This window comes from Triplophysa rosa, linkage group LG6 (genome assembly GCF_024868665.1).
Source record: "Triplophysa rosa linkage group LG6, Trosa_1v2, whole genome shotgun sequence".
Taxonomy (NCBI): domain Eukaryota; kingdom Metazoa; phylum Chordata; class Actinopteri; order Cypriniformes; family Nemacheilidae; genus Triplophysa; species Triplophysa rosa.
The window spans coordinates 8,760,569-8,776,716 of NC_079895.1; the positions used below are offsets into that span (position 1 = coordinate 8,760,569).

At 37.2% G+C, this 16,148-nt stretch overlaps 1 protein-coding gene across 1 annotated transcript in view; it reads left to right on the forward strand.

Annotated features, from left to right (window-relative positions):
* The window catches only part of mao (monoamine oxidase), a 45,201-nt gene that overhangs the window by 20,796 nt on the left and 8,257 nt on the right, over positions 1–16,148 (forward strand). Inside the window, exons 2-6 of the mRNA XM_057336520.1 lie at positions 5,660–5,754; positions 6,722–6,859; positions 14,533–14,637; positions 14,855–14,946; positions 15,024–15,165. Of these exons, the coding sequence (XP_057192503.1) occupies positions 5,660–5,754; positions 6,722–6,859; positions 14,533–14,637; positions 14,855–14,946; positions 15,024–15,165 (572 nt within the window). The remainder of the gene's footprint in view (positions 1–5,659; positions 5,755–6,721; positions 6,860–14,532; positions 14,638–14,854; positions 14,947–15,023; positions 15,166–16,148) is intronic.

Genomic DNA, 16,148 nt, shown 5'->3' on the forward strand with positions numbered 1-16,148 from the left:
ATTGTACTATGGATACTGTTGTCTACTTGTATGTGATGGATTCTATTGGATGGGATGGTAAATCCTATTGGAATAAAACCCAAAACACACTACAAAGAGGAATTTAATTTAAAAATCTCATTCTAATTCAAAAATTCATTGTTTTTTTTCAGCAGGGATGGTATTTGCAGTAAAACCACAGTATCCACAAATTTACCATTTTCTAAATATAGGAACCATACTCCAATTAATAATCTTTAGTAAAACCACAGCAACTAAAAATACCATAGTTTCATTATACTAGCTATAGTTTATGTTTGTAGTTAAATTATGGTAATAAAATGGTAATCCAACAAACACATGGCTTCTACACTTTACTATTTACAAGAACCTTACTACTTACTGGTAAATTGCTGCTAAAACTGGTAAAGGGAATATACAAAATAAAAGAACACTGCTCATAAATACATATAGGCCTAGGGGGCTAATGAGGATAATTAGGCTAAATGATCATACAGGATTATATCTAAACTAAACATATTATGTGCTAAACATATAAAGCTCTTAAAGGAGTTGCTCACTGCAAAATTTGCCCCCATTGACTTTCCATAGTAGAAATAAAAACTACTATGGAAAGTCAATGGGGGCAAATTTTGAAGTGAACTACTCCTTTAATACAACTGATACTGTGACTACTCAGGTGTATTCAGTAGGTTGCTTCAGAGGCATAAGGTATACGAGGCGCGAGTGATAATGAGTGTCAGCTGTGCGTTACACCGGTCTCGCATCTCTCACGACATCCCGATCCTCCTCCACCTCCTGGTGGCCGGCGATAGCTCCTCCATGAGAGATGCGAGACCGGTGTAACGCACAGCTGACACTCATTATCACTTGCGCCACCGGCCTTGCGTCGTTCCCTCACGGCTCTCGTCCCGCCTCCCTCGTCACACTCACATTAGTAAAATTTTGGTCTTTCATATTGAATTAGAATATTAATTTCTGCCCTGATGTTTTTTTTAATAAAAATATATATATTTTTTAAATATACATTTTTCTGTTTAAATCTTAAAAGATATGCATCCTCAATGTAAAAAATGCCTCAATGTAATAATTGTAAATATTATTAATCATACAAATATGAGATGAATCAAAATATTTTGTCACGGCTGTGCAGGCGAAGAACCCAAATGCAGGCAGCGGTAGTGAAAAACAGTTATTTAATAAGTAAACACAAAGGAAAAATCCACAAGGCAATAAACAACACTGACAGATAAATAATACAAGACTTGACAGGAACAATAAACTGGACTGGACTAAACTAATATAACACTTGACACTACTAACTGAACTAACTAAGACACGACTGATAACAAAGAACATCCAAGGGGCAAGGTAATACAAAGGGAGAACATAACACAAGCGGACACGCATACAAGCACAACAAAGGAGCACAGGACAATGAACACGAGGGCATCTTATAGGGAACAAACAAAGGAAGATAACGAGGGGCAGGTGAGGAACATGAGACAAGGCAGGCAAGCAATACGGGAAACGAGAGGGGCGGAGCCAATGACGAGACACGAGAAAGCACATGGCACGTCAATGATAAACAAACCATGACTTTCTCACACTAAACATAAGGGATCTGTCACGATACTGCCACAAGACTAGAAAATCATGAACAAGAAGGCAGGACCATGACATATTTGCTTGCATCTGCGAATCATTGATTCACCTAGAAGTTGTTGTATAGTCTTTCTCTGTGTGTATGCTGTATTTGTTGTGCACATTGAGCTTCGTGTTTGTATTCCTCACCATCTGTGTTTATGCGTGTTTACTTGGCAGTTGAAAAGATGAGTTAGTGTGGTCCCTGAATGAGCGACAAAGACAGACTACATTTTGTCTCTGCCAAGTTGCTGAAAACTTTAGCTTTTTTAATGTCACGAAGCTTCCTCAAACATGGCGGATAAGGTCAACGTTCTCACAAGAGGCCTATTTAAGGGCGAAGAATGCATTCAATTCAGTCGAGCAGTTAGAAACAAAATTAAACTTCACGTGTGAATAGATCACACTATATTTTATCCTGAGCTGGGTGACTCTGAGCTTTGAGATCTCAGTGTATTTATCCTTGATATAGCATCAGATACGGCAGTATGCAGACACTGAAATATGAGATTGTATTAAATTGGTCCAGGGAACAATTCCATCCTCCATCTCTTTGGGATAACACTTGAATAATCAGGTTTCACTAGACCACATATGACTGTGAGCTCATTTGTGCTGTTCTGAGAGCTTTATATTCAGTTTTCTTCTGGCTTTATGTAGTAAAACAATCATTTCAACCAGATATGAGAGCTCACAGCTGTGGGCACTGGTCAGGTTTTGTAACCACAAAACCTTTAATCATTTCTTTTAGGTTGTATCTGTGCTTCTTTTGTTAACATGATATGGTAAATGATATGGTATTGTTTATTATTGATGCAGAAACCTAAAGATGGTTTGGATATTTTGCTGGGTGAGCTGTTTTTCTGGACATCTAAAACTTTGACTGCAGTGTGAGATGCTACACTTGCAACTAAGCCATCTGAAGTTTGAGTCTCCCAAAAGCTGTAAACGCTGCTGTGTCTTTTTGTGACATAAAAACATTGCTCTGTTTGGTCATGTATCCTGACCAGACTGTACAACTGAGATCAACTGTTGACATGAATTTAGGGCAGGACTGTCTGTTTGATAGATTCAGTGAACTGAATAAGTGTAAATCGTAAAATATATATTTAGAATTTTTAATATAAATACATAGTCATAAAATCATCTCCATGTTGTGTTACTTTTTTTGTATAGAAGTTGTGTGTGCAGTCTGCAACTGCTCCCATTAGAGAAGTCCTAGTTTTGGTTTTGAATGTGGTTAAAAACTCATGACATCATTAGAAATTCATAAGTTTCACATCCTCTGTGAAGAGAGGAAATGTGTGTGTGTGTGTGTGTGTGTGTGTGTGTGTGTGTGTGTGGGGGTGTGCGTGTGTGCGTGTGTGCGTGTGTGTGTGTGTGTGTGTGTATTGAGAAACCCATGTAAAGTGCTTTTTGACTTCTTACTTGTGACTTTAGTGTAAAGTAGAGCAGTGAAAGAAACGGTTGTTTTTTTGCTTTGACACCATTACCATTGTATAGCCTCAAGGGTTTAAATTTCAGTGATTGCAGCCAAAGATTTATTGGTAATAATTTGGTGTTTATTGATTTGATGGTTTACCCTGAGAGAAATTGATGATACCGTAAAGAATCTCTTGCTTCATCATTTACCAAAGAATTGAATGGACACAAATGTTTGCCAATGTGTGTTTGTTAATGGTCACATGTTTGCCTGAGTATTGAGTACACCATACTAGCCAGACCCCTTTACATTACCATTGCAGACTCACAACTCACAAAATGTTATTTAAACACATAGAAGATGTTTTTATAGAAGGTCATTTTAAATATCACCCAATAGAAAGTGAATGACAAGGACTGTCAATTAGGGCTGGGCGATATGGCAAAAAAGTAAACTCGATAGTTTTTTTCTATATTGATCGATAACAATATTTATTTCGATATATATTTAATTACAAAACTGTATTTAAAATAATCTATTTTAAATACAGTTTATTAACAAAAGTTAACCTTTAACCAGTTAAAATTCAATTAAATGAATGCACTGTTGCAACAGAGAGGATATTAGGCCATAAACAACATGTACCAGTTCATTCAGTCTCATTTTGACTCAATTGACTGGTTAAGTAAAGGGAGTGTTCGTTCAGTACATTCAACCAATGAAAGGGCTCCGTTACTGCGTACATTCGAACGCTATTGGCTCAGCACCTGCGCACATACATAACGCTGCAATAATGTCTTGCTCGAGTAGTGGGATTCATTCAATGTATTCAGTGAACCTTAAAGACATCTCACATAAACTGTAGTACATTTCTTTAATCATGCAAGCATTTTACATACAAGGTTCAATATTTTAATGTGCACACAAACTCACTTCATTACATCTCTAATCTGTACAGGCGGCGCTGGTTTGTTTCATAAGCACCAGCTCATGTTAGCAGATATGTTAACGATGGATATAAAACCGTTTGTGCTTGAGTTTCGAAGTAACTCGCTTGCAATTGTGCCCCAAGTTTGTTTTGTTTAACCGGCGATTGCGAAAAAAATAAGACACTTGATAAACCGCGTGATGACAACTCGAGGTTAGTTTTACCTTTGTTTCCGCTTCCAGTCATGTTTTCCTCCTCATGTCGAGTTTTCTTTGCCAAGTGCTGTATGAAATGGACTTTGTACATTGACGCGCATGATAAAAGCTGCACGCTGACTGACTGTTGTTGCGTTTATTTCTGCGTTCTGTTAAACTGTAAGATTAATCCATATCGAGTCAAAATGCCAATAGCTTATCATCGTTTTTGAAATACATTCTATCGCGATTCGATATGATATCGTTTATCGGCACAGCCCTGAATGCTCATTAGTAACACGTCAATAGGAACATCTATGTTATCAAGACAGGAACACAGTTTGAAAATAATTTTAGGCTGGAGATTTTAAAAAAGATACTTATGTTCACATACCAATAGATTTAGTAGGGGTGGGCGGAATGACCAAAAATCTATTTCACGAATGAGTCATTTTATTTCAAGGTAACGATATATTTCACGCTAACAATCTCCCATTATAATGGTATACCTCAATTTTCTTAGATTGACTTAATTTATTTATTACAGTTCATTTGAATGCTCACCATTGTTATAATGTAGGCAAGTTATGAAAATGTACTAAAGATATCAAATTAAGTTCTGATAATGAGATTTATTATTTATTTATCTTCTGGCTATATGATATGTATACAGTAGGAAGATAGACAACAAGTATAACAATGAAGTATGAATATATGCACAAACAATGAGAGTACAGTACTGTATATGACTGGTGTTATAAACTGGTGTTCATGGGGTCTGTCTTCGTCGCTCTTTACTCTCTGTTATAAGCTCATTTTTTGTGTGTTGCGAAACTTGCGACTCTCTGTCTTTAGGTTTGTTTATTCTCGCGCTTGTCTTTGCACTGCGAGTCTCTGGTGACTCCACACGCGTCTACCAAAACGGGGGTTTGCAGCACGTCACGTCAAAGCGCTCATGCTGTGAGCATCATCGTGCATTTCAGTGCAAGTTTTGCCTCGGCTCGCCTAATGTTGAACTTTATTAAAACTATTAACAGCTTTACAAAACAATCTGACTTCTGAAATACGTGAGAATGAGCTTTTTTAATATGCACGGCACGCGCAGATACCTGCACCCCTGCACGAGCACTGCGGGTGAGAGAGAAAGCGCCGACTGGAGCGAATCACGAAACTACAGACTGAAAGAAGGTCAAAAGAGTATTTGATTTGTTACTTTGTTATGGGTGCATTAATTAACATGTTTTTTCATCATAACTCCTAACTTGAAGAGCGCCGAGTTTACTACACCTATTTACATTCTGCGGGATATACGGACGGAATAGAAAAATCTCTTACGGTTGACATTTTATTCCGCCCAGCCCTAAGATTTTGCATATATTGCTCCAGTTATCTGTCTAGCAAAATCATACCCCATGTGTTACAGCTCCGCTCAGATGCCAGTTTCATCCTTTCTGCTTTCCCTCCTGACAGGTTTGAGTGCCGCCAAGCTGTTGGTGGAAAGCGGATTAAACCCTGTGGTCCTGGAAGCCAGAAACCGTGTTGGTGGAAGAACCTTCACTGTTCAGGTAAAACATTCATCTGAAGCCCCGTTTACACCTGCTAATAAATCATGTGACATTTCAAGTGATGCTAATGCTGGTTTCTATGTTAACTTTACTTGCTCATGTGATCTGTGTTATCACATATTAAACAAACACAAGAATGTCTGCCAAGTCTTGTGCGAGTGAACATATATACTTTTCCAATTTTTCAGTGTTTAATTTGTTTTGAAGCATTTTATAAATGACAAAGTTTGCAATCTAATGTTCACATTAGGATGGATTAGCATTTGCACCACTAATGTGAATGTTGGCTTTTGATTACATCAGAACGTGGTTTGAGTGATCCAATCACAAAACATTTTGCCCGTTCACCTGTATTTACAGTTGTGCATACACAAAACAGATAAAGAAAGTTAAAGAGTCTGAAAGTGAAACTAATATTAAATATTACATGCATAAACATAAATTTACTTCATACACCACACAGTTGTACATTTGGGACAAATACATGGGTCTACTGACTGTTGTCTCGATTTAAGGGAATATTCTGTATTAAAGGGACAGTTCACCCAAAAATAAAAATGTAGTCATCATTTACTTACCCAGAAGTTGTTCCAAACCTATATACATTTTTCTCGTTGTGCTGAACATAAAGAAAGATATTTGGATATTTGGATGAACGTTTGTAACCAAACAGTTCTAGGGCACTATTGACTACCATAGTAGAAAGAAAAACGACTATCGTAGTCAAAGGTGCCCCCGGAACTGATTGGTTTCCCACATTCTTCAAAATATCTTATTTTGTGTTCAACAGAACCAAGAAATTAGCTTTGGAACAAATTCTGACATAATTTAATTTTGGGGTGAACTGTCCCTTTAACACAAATATGCTTCCACAATCTAATTTGAGGTCCTTTTTTGCTTTTATTGTTAAAAGTTTATCAAAGATCAAATGCTTGAAATGACACCTTACAAAATTGTATGTTTTTAGAACAAGGAGACCAAATGGGTGGATCTAGGAGGAGCATACATCGGTCCCACTCAAAACCGAATCCTGAGGCTAGCCAAACAATATGGAGTAAAGACGTACAAAGTCAACGAAGAAGAGTCTCTGATTCACTATGTGAAGGTAAACCATAGTGAAAGTCTACACACACACAACACTGACATACTGAAGGAACCGGAAAAAATTCGAACAAGATCCCTCCCCCTTCCACAAAACCCATCCCTACTCAGAGCTCTAGGGCAAAGCCTGCGCTGATAATTCAGTCTTTTGTTCATGCACACTCATGTCTTAATGCACAGGAAGTCAGAGCCGGGCCTGGCGCGCACAACCGAAGAGGCTTGAATACTGAGTCCCGCTTTCGCATTAGTGTGCTGAGCTTGAGCCTGTAGATGCTAATCGCTGCCTGAAGGAAGCCTGTAATATGGTTTCAGCTGCTCAGAGTGGGTAAGAAGGGCAGAACTCAAGACATCAGCCACCCCCCTCCCATATTCAATTTGAGTGGATGCATCACTGCCCTTAGCACATGCACGCTGCATGACCTTATTAGATTTGGCTGTAGTGTCTCTTCCACTTCCATTACAAGCATAAATCACAGGCTTCTTAGTATTGCGCTTTCTTATTGCACAGAAAACACTTGAAAATGGAAAATGCATGAGAAGTTATCGAGCTGAGATCAATGAGCGGACACGCATAGATGGTGTGCACAGAGATCAAGGTCAGGATGAAGATGCAGTGGGGTTTTCAGTGTAAATTATGTCAGGATGGACTCTGACTTCAGTTGCCATGGAAAGGGCCCTGTGGCATGTTCTCCAGAATCCCTCACCAGAATAAATACCCGTCTAACGTTACCATGTTAGTGTCTATGATAATTATTAAAAAATACTAAGATTTGCACTATAGCGTGTTTTTCTGTTGTTTTCAATCTTAATATCTTAAAGTGATGAAAATTCTTGGTTCTGTTGAACACAAAAGACGATATTTTGAAAAATGTGGGACACTAAACAGTTCTGGGGCACTATTGACTACCATAGTAGTTTTTGCTGTAGGCCTACTGTGGAAGTCAGCAGTACACCAGAATTGTTTGTTTACAAACATTCTTTATATTGTTTAGCAGACCAACAAAATTTACACATGTTGAATTTACACTTGAGGGTGAGTAAATGATGACAGAATTTCATTTTTGGGTGAACTGTCCCTTTAAATCTCTTGATGAATGTTGATAATGTTAGTAGGTTCATGTAAATGAACAACACTATCAAGCCATACGATAGCTTGTTGTAAAAAACATACAGTACGCATGAAAAAGTGCAGTATGTTGTTCAAATTAGATGTAAAAGCAGACAGAATTAATGCTGTACATTTGAAAACGATCGGCTGGTTCCTTCGTTCAGGCAGCTTGACGGAGCAATAACTGTGAGTCAATGTCAAGCCAACTATTCCCTAACAGGTTTCGTCAGAATACACCCAGAGGCATAAATGCAGAGACATAGCAGATAAAGCCAATATGTAAGACTGTGCACATAACATGTGTCCGATATGATCTTCAAGGCTTCATTTCTGAATAATTCCCGATGTCTGTAGATGACATTTAGACGCATGTTGATAGTACGTAAAATAAGGTTTACTTAAACGGATAGTTCACCCCCCCCCAAAAAAAATCTGTCATCATTTATTCACCCTCATTGCATATAAAACCTCTATATGACTGTGTTTCTGTGGAATATCAAAAAAAGATATTGTGAAATGTCTCAGTGGTTTTGTGTCCATACAATGGAAGTCAATGGGGGCCAGTGTTGTTTGGTTACCAGTGTACTTAAAAATATCCTCTTTTGTGTTCTGCAGAAGAAAGTCAGTCAAACAGAATTGAAATGACATGATCAAGTAAATGATGACAGAATTTTCATTTTCGGTTGGACTGTCCCTTTAATAGACACAATTTGTAAACACCAATCTTGTCTTTTGTACATTGACTTGCAAGCGATTGTCAGCAGGAAATTTAGTCAGTTGTCTTTTTGTATTCCTGCTGTAATGGGCTAGTTAGCCTGCCAATGGTGTCATTTCATTGGACCAAACTTCCTTCCACGTAACTGTATGTTAAACAATAAGTGTTTACTTGTTGGTGCCACATTGCACTGCCACTTTTCGGTTTCATTGTTTTTTTTGTATGTGTTGTGTTTTTTAGTTTGTCTTTTTAATGATATGTGTGTGTTTATGAATGTATGTTTGTGTTACTCAATGGTCTATCTGCTCTGAAGGAGCTGCCCTCTTTTTCCTCATGCCATTATCTCCTGATCGTAGCATCCCTTTGGGTTACCATGGCAGCACTCCTCATCAAACGACAATCGCTATTGCATTGAGGGGCACTCTTTCTCTCTGTCTGTCTCCCACGTTTTCTGGCTCTGTCTTTGGGAACTGGGGCGTTTCCTTCTCCTCTCAAAACCAAGGAGGTTTTCCGATTGAAGTAAGAGAATGTTGAGTCAGAGGCTATGGAGTTTTAATTTTAATTTATGTTTTATATTTAGATTTTTATTGTATTAATAACTCAGCTGTATGTGGAAAACTTTTGAGTAGAAATGCATATAATATTTTTTTTGCAAATAAAACTCCCATAGTCCATAACTACTGTAGTTTTAACTTATTTTAATATATAAATTTAGTTAAATCATCAAACATTTGTATGACTTGCTTGACCCAAGCTACGACTTGACTTGACTTGAATTGCTTGACATAAAGCAGTGACTTGAATTGACTTGCTTGTGAGCATTGATAAAAACATAATTTAGTCACGAGAAATTCATTTATTGGCACTTACATAAAAAATGGACATCTGCCTTAAAATTTTCCGCTATATTGATATTGATTTACTTTTGAAATTTGACCGTTGCTCAACTCCCATGGCATCATGGGATAGATAAGTGTGCATCCTATCCACACTCACGAATCTTGGCGGAAGTAGTAGACAATCCGGGTATTTCTCTCCTACTGTTTTTTGCATTCTGAGGTTTCGGACATATTATTCATGACTCATACTCATTTTGCTCATACAGCAAGTCCAAGGCTGTGTCCGAAATCGCCTACTTCCATACTATATAGTAGGCGATTTCGGACACAGCCTTGGACTTGCTTGAGACTTGAAGGTTAAAGTCCCTGTGAACCGGAAGTTGCAATCGTTTTTACTTCCGTATTTTGACGGATTTCCGAGTGAAATGGAATTTCTAATGAGAAAAATAGTGGGCGTGGCTTTTGTCTTTCTCTGTGATTTGATTGGATGTATAAAAACAGCCGTTGCATTTTGAAATGGAACTGGCAGCAGACTGACAGTTGAAGGGGAGGAGTTAACTGATGCTCCGCCCAAGCCGTCTAACATCTGTCATTTAAGATGGATAGTCATTACAGGAAGGAAGTGCATTTTTAGATTTTAACTAAAGATTATGAGGGCACATGAATTTTAAAAAGAGATTGACCCACATTGATAAACCATTTACAATAAGCGCTGCAATATTTCATAAAAAAATAGGCATTGTAATTTTTTATTTCACAGGGACTTTAAGACTTGAAACTTGTGACTTACTCCCACCTCTGGATGAAACTGTGGAATGGATTTGGCAGTCAGGACTGCTCTATAGCTCTGTCAGTCAGAGTATGCAAACTATGTATTTTGTCTCGATCAAGAACATTTATTTTGTTCAAATTAACAGATATCATTGAAAATTTCTACAGTAACTAACTATTGATCATATTAGTAACTTCTGCTATTAGTTGAGCCACTTTGACACAAAATGATTGCCGTTCCTTTGAGAATAGATATACAAAAATACATTCCAAAACTGTCATCTATTTAACTTGAGTACACTGTAAAAAAATGATATTCCAGTACCTGAAGCGCCAAAATAACTTTACATGTTATTTTACCCGACATGTAAATCTGCAGTCTGTTTCTGTAATTTGGCATTTTTACTGCATTTCAAAAATGGGTAAAAATTCTGTCAAATAAACAGTTAAAGTTTTTACAGTGTAAGAATAAAGTGTTTTAGGACATTGCACAATTATTATTTGTTGGCACATCTTGAAATAAATTTATAGATACAATATTGTTTGATGTACTTTATCTAGTCCATTATCATTGTTGCATCAAACATCTGAACATTAGGGTATACTATTAAGAAGTAGTTTTAGTGTGTAGCATTAGGAAATAGTTTTATCTTTTGTGTTATTGTATGGATTATTGCATGATTCATACATTTATCATTTATAGATTTTAAAAAAATAACTACTATTTGACTTCCCAGCCAAACACAGTTCTCCAAATGCTTTTGATATGCACACGTCAGTACTGTAGAAAATGATTACTCAAATATCATAACACAGACATGTTCAGGCATGCTGAGTACTTGAGGGCTTCAAAGGAAAAGATTCATTGTTGGTAACTTTTCTCTTAGTTGACATCATACTGAAAACTGAAAACCTGACTACATGAAAATGTCGTGTTTATAATGACCTTTGGATTTATCTCTGATCTTACGCTGAGCGAACGATTTACGCTGTGTGTAGTATTATGAAAGGCACTAATAATCTAATAATAACTAATAATTATCTTCCACTCACGTAGCCAGTGGCATCTGTGTCCGCACACCATTTGCTGAGGGTTTTATGACTGCTTTTACAGTATCACCTGTTACCCAGCAGTCATGTATTGGCCTGGGCCCAGTATTAGCCAATAAAGGGCCTTACAATGAGCGGGCCATTTTATAATTAAGGTAAGCATGCAGCCAAGGCGCCGGTGTAATCAGCTTTTCTATAGCTGTAATCCTGAAGGCCAGACCCAGTTTCCTCTGCCTAGCTCTGTAACATATATACAACTGATCCTTCAGGCAGCTTTAGCATATAACATTATGATTGTGTTCAAACTGTGAAGCAAATAGAATGACAAAAATAATTTACGAGTTACTCCCACCCCTAAAGTCATATCATTGGGTGAGATGTTGACATGACAGACAACTCATTAAAAGATGCTCCTTCATTGGTCAGTTTATGAATGGCTTTGATATGCTATATATACTGTATAAAGTCATGTGTGCAGATTAAGCTTTTTTATCAGAATATATTTTAGAAAAGATGACACAATCACTGATGAGAAATCATGACATGTTATGATTTCTGTAAAATGTATACTGTAACCTAATAGGTTGCTTGAAAACAACTTATTTCTATTGGCCAGAATGTGTTCTTTGTTCATTGAGACGTGATGAACATCAGTGTAAATATAGAGTAGTGTGAGGTTTGTAGTAGTGTTGAGGCTTATGTTTGCTCTGTCTAAAAAGGATATCATACGAGATGCACTCCATCTCTCCACCTCACTTCCGTCACCATGGGAACAGACCTGTTGCTGGATGGTGAGCGATCTAATGTCCTCTCTTGCATCGGTCTGGCTGTCTCACAGATGATATGGAAATGTTCTTTATCCTTCATGTTTTGTTGAGGATGTCTTGTAATTTTTACATTTGGGGTCCCAGTGATGTGTGTGTGAAAGAATCATATTTCCCCTTCAACATCTTTTAATATGTTATTGGTTTAAAATGTCTTCTTGGCTTTTAATAAACAAGCAAGTAAAAATCAATTTAGCTTTACTCTTCTTTTTATTACAGTGTAGACATACAGTATTCAGAAATGTCAGGCATCCGTTGTAGTTGCATTAGTCAATTTGATACCTGCAAAAAACATCGTCAACAAAAGAAGATTGTAATCTAAAATCAGAATAAATAGCAGCAGTAGTGTACAGTTTATCTATGATCTGTACACGACACAGAGAATTTTATTATCTTGAAATGGATCAGATCTCTTTCAGATGCGATCCGTGTCTTTTGCCTCTCTATCGCCATCTCTGTTCAAAACATAAAATAGCAGGTTACTTGACATTGTGTGTTGAAAAACAATTGACATTTCCTGCCAAATCTGACCCCACAACTAAAATTATGTATCCAGTTTATGTTGTGACCTGTGGTTAGGTAAGATTACAGTTTTGTTGAAATATTGTTTATAATCATTTCTCACAAGATTAGGAAAAGTTGTAAAGTATTGACCTGATTCTTTAGGACTAGTATTAGGAATAGGAATAATATTAATATTATATTTCATATTGTCATAATGGATTTGTGGTTTTCTTAGGCCCACAAACAGAACACCGTGGTTATGTACTGTAGCTAAACATGTACAGCAGTGTCTTGTTTTCCTGCAGGCTTACTCAGAGATCTCAGTGAGAAATACAGATGGCAAAGTCACGTTGAAAGCTCATAAATATGACAACATTTCACATAAGGGATTTTACACAGAGTTCAACCGTTTGCCACAGAGGCATTATAGTAGGACAGATGACTTCTACTGAGAACTGCTGACAGTTTAGTTAAAGTGTTTTCAGCAATTTTACTGTCCAACAAATAGCGTCTGGTTCTGTAGAAAAACCTCTCATTCCACTCAGACGTATTCCATGAGCAATAAAATTACAGGGTTTTTCAAAATGGTGTATTGAAAATGTTATGACACGACAAATAGCTTTGTCTCTGGCAGAAAGCTCGTATATGACTAGATATATACAGCGTATATATATTTATATATGTATATATGATTCTACTTTCATTATTTGTTAATGTTATAGTGAAAGCGCAAACATGAAAGGGAAAATACAACCGAATATATAGCCTATAGGCTAAATATACTGTATAGGCTATATATATTCAAATGCATTTTTTTTATAAACCTCTTGAGATGCACCATCTCGTTTTCATGGGGGTGTATCCATACCGTATATAAGCTAACATTTCAATCTTAAAGATTAAAAACTTGTTCACAGAAAAAACTCGTCACCTATATAAAAAGTTTGTAATATTTTAAAATATATGATGCACATATATACAAGTATTTTAATATTTGTGAACCTCTCCATGAACCTACTGTATATATTGTAATGTGTCGTATGTAGCCAAACGTTTCCATGTGCGTGTAACTCTGCACATCCTTTATAGGTGACAGGTGTTTGACCGAGTCGGCAGTTCTGAACAAGTTGCTTCATTCAGTTACCTTTACTACACTCATACTGTCACTCTGGACTTTTCTTTATCAGAGACTTCATTTTCATCTGAGCAATCATTAATGCCTTCATGTTGACATGCAGCGCTTCGTCCTTTATCTGTAGTCAAACATTAATCAATCTGTGTTCATTTAAGAGCCCCACAGCAACAGAGCAATCCAGGTATGAAGTCATGTCTGCGTATATTTACCCCATTGGCCTGCCACACCGAGTATTATCATACTGACTAAGCGTTTCCACTACAGCTTGTGTCATATAGCTGCTGTTTGCCAAAGACTAATATTGTCATTATATGGCATTATGAATTTTCTGCTTTAATATATTTGTATGTTTATAGATATTTCATCATTATTCCATATTACACCCAAAATGAGCTCACGTCTCTTGTCCTGGTCTTAATGAAGAAGACATTTTATGAGAATATAATAAAATCCAAGTTAGATTTGATAAGGTCGACTTGTTTCTGATCTCTCGGTTGTATTAGCCCGACTGTGAACAGAAGCCCTGCATTAACTGATTTGAGGCCAAGCCAAGCGAAATGTAGTTACGTATATTTTAGGCAGTGAAAAGTGTTTTCCATTCCAAGTTAATTGCGTGTATAATGATGATGAGATCATGATGGCTATGATGAAGACATTATGTCATCGCAATGACAAAAAATAAGAATTACACTTTTTACACTTATTCATTATTTCATTATCATGTTTCCAAGGGGAAATCGTATCCATTCAAAGGGTCTTTCCCTCCAGTGTGGAACCCACTGGCCTACCTAGACTACAACAATCTATGGAGGACAATGGACAAGATGGGAATGGAGGTACAGGACCATGTCACATTCATAATGAAACTTCAGTAATTACTTTATACAATGAATGAATAGCTGTTCAAACTGATCTCATCTGGTCTACCACTCTAGCCTGTGTGCTTCTAGCTCTTCGTAAGCTAGAAGACCAGCTAGACTAGCATAAACCAGATAAGACCGGCAAACCATCTGTTTACAAAACTGTCCTGATTTCTGCTAATGTGCCTTTTAGATTCCAAAGGAAGCTCCATGGAGAGCCCCTCATGCTAAAGAATGGGACAAGATGACCATGCAGCAGCTCTTCGACAAGATTTGCTGGACCAAGTACGGAGACAGAACCCACTTAATGTAAAATATTGCTCATGGTGTATTGGCTGTTTATGGTGTATATCCATTAACAGGGCAGCTCGCCGCTTCGCTACTTTGTTTGTCAATGTGAACGTGACCTCCGAGCCCCATGAGGTCTCTGCTCTCTGGTTCCTGTGGTACGTCAAGCAGTGTGGTGGGACTATGAGAATCTTCTCCACCACCAATGGAGGCCAGGTATCTATCTATCTATCTATCTATCTATCTATCTATCTATCTATCTATCTATCTATCTATCTATCTATCTATCTATCTATCTATCTATCTATCTATCTATCTATCTATCTATCTATCTATCTATCTATCTATCTATCTATCTATCTATCTATCTATCTATCATCTATTTACATCTGCACGTGCACATTTCTGTGTCTGTCAAACAGCAGTATGTTTAGATGTGCAGTTATGCACATTATTTCAGCTGGTTATTTCTCGGAGTTAATTATATAGAAAGTAAACGCCAAAAGCAGCACCCTGACATAGGATGATGACATTCACGTTTGCACAGTAGTGTGCATGTGTGTGTCTTCTTGGCTTTTTCACCGCACCAGCGTGTGTGTTTAAAGTATAATCAACATCTCTGGGCGAGAACCAGTGAGTGAGAGATGTGGGCTTTAACCTCCACACACCATCATGTCTCGTTGAAAATAGGAAGCCGGAAAAGCAGGAAGATGAAACAGGAAAGCAGGTGTTTGTTAGTAGTTTGCAGGCTGTAACTAGTTGATTCAAATGCTCCTGCCAACTGCACTAGATATTGTCAGCAGCAGATCTTTAGCAGTCATTTAGTTAACCACAGCTGTCCTAATGGGCCGTTTAGAAAAAGAATAGATTTTCTGTAGAAGAAAGAGAGATGGTTTCATGTCACGGAAATAGAGCAAAGGGTAGATTGTGTTAAAGTAATAGTTCACTAAAAATAGTATTTATTTTAGAAATGTATTCATTCATGTTATTCCAAATCAGGTTATATGTTCTCTGTATCGAAATAAAAATACAATATCAAACATAAAATACCATATCTTTGTATACTGACCATACAGACATTTAAGTCATTCACTAAAAATCCTTTCCAATGTAGCTCTTAAATCTCATTAATGCTTCACCATGCTCAAATGTGGCTCATCACGTCAAGTCTGACGTCAAAGATTGATTGATGCTCATTG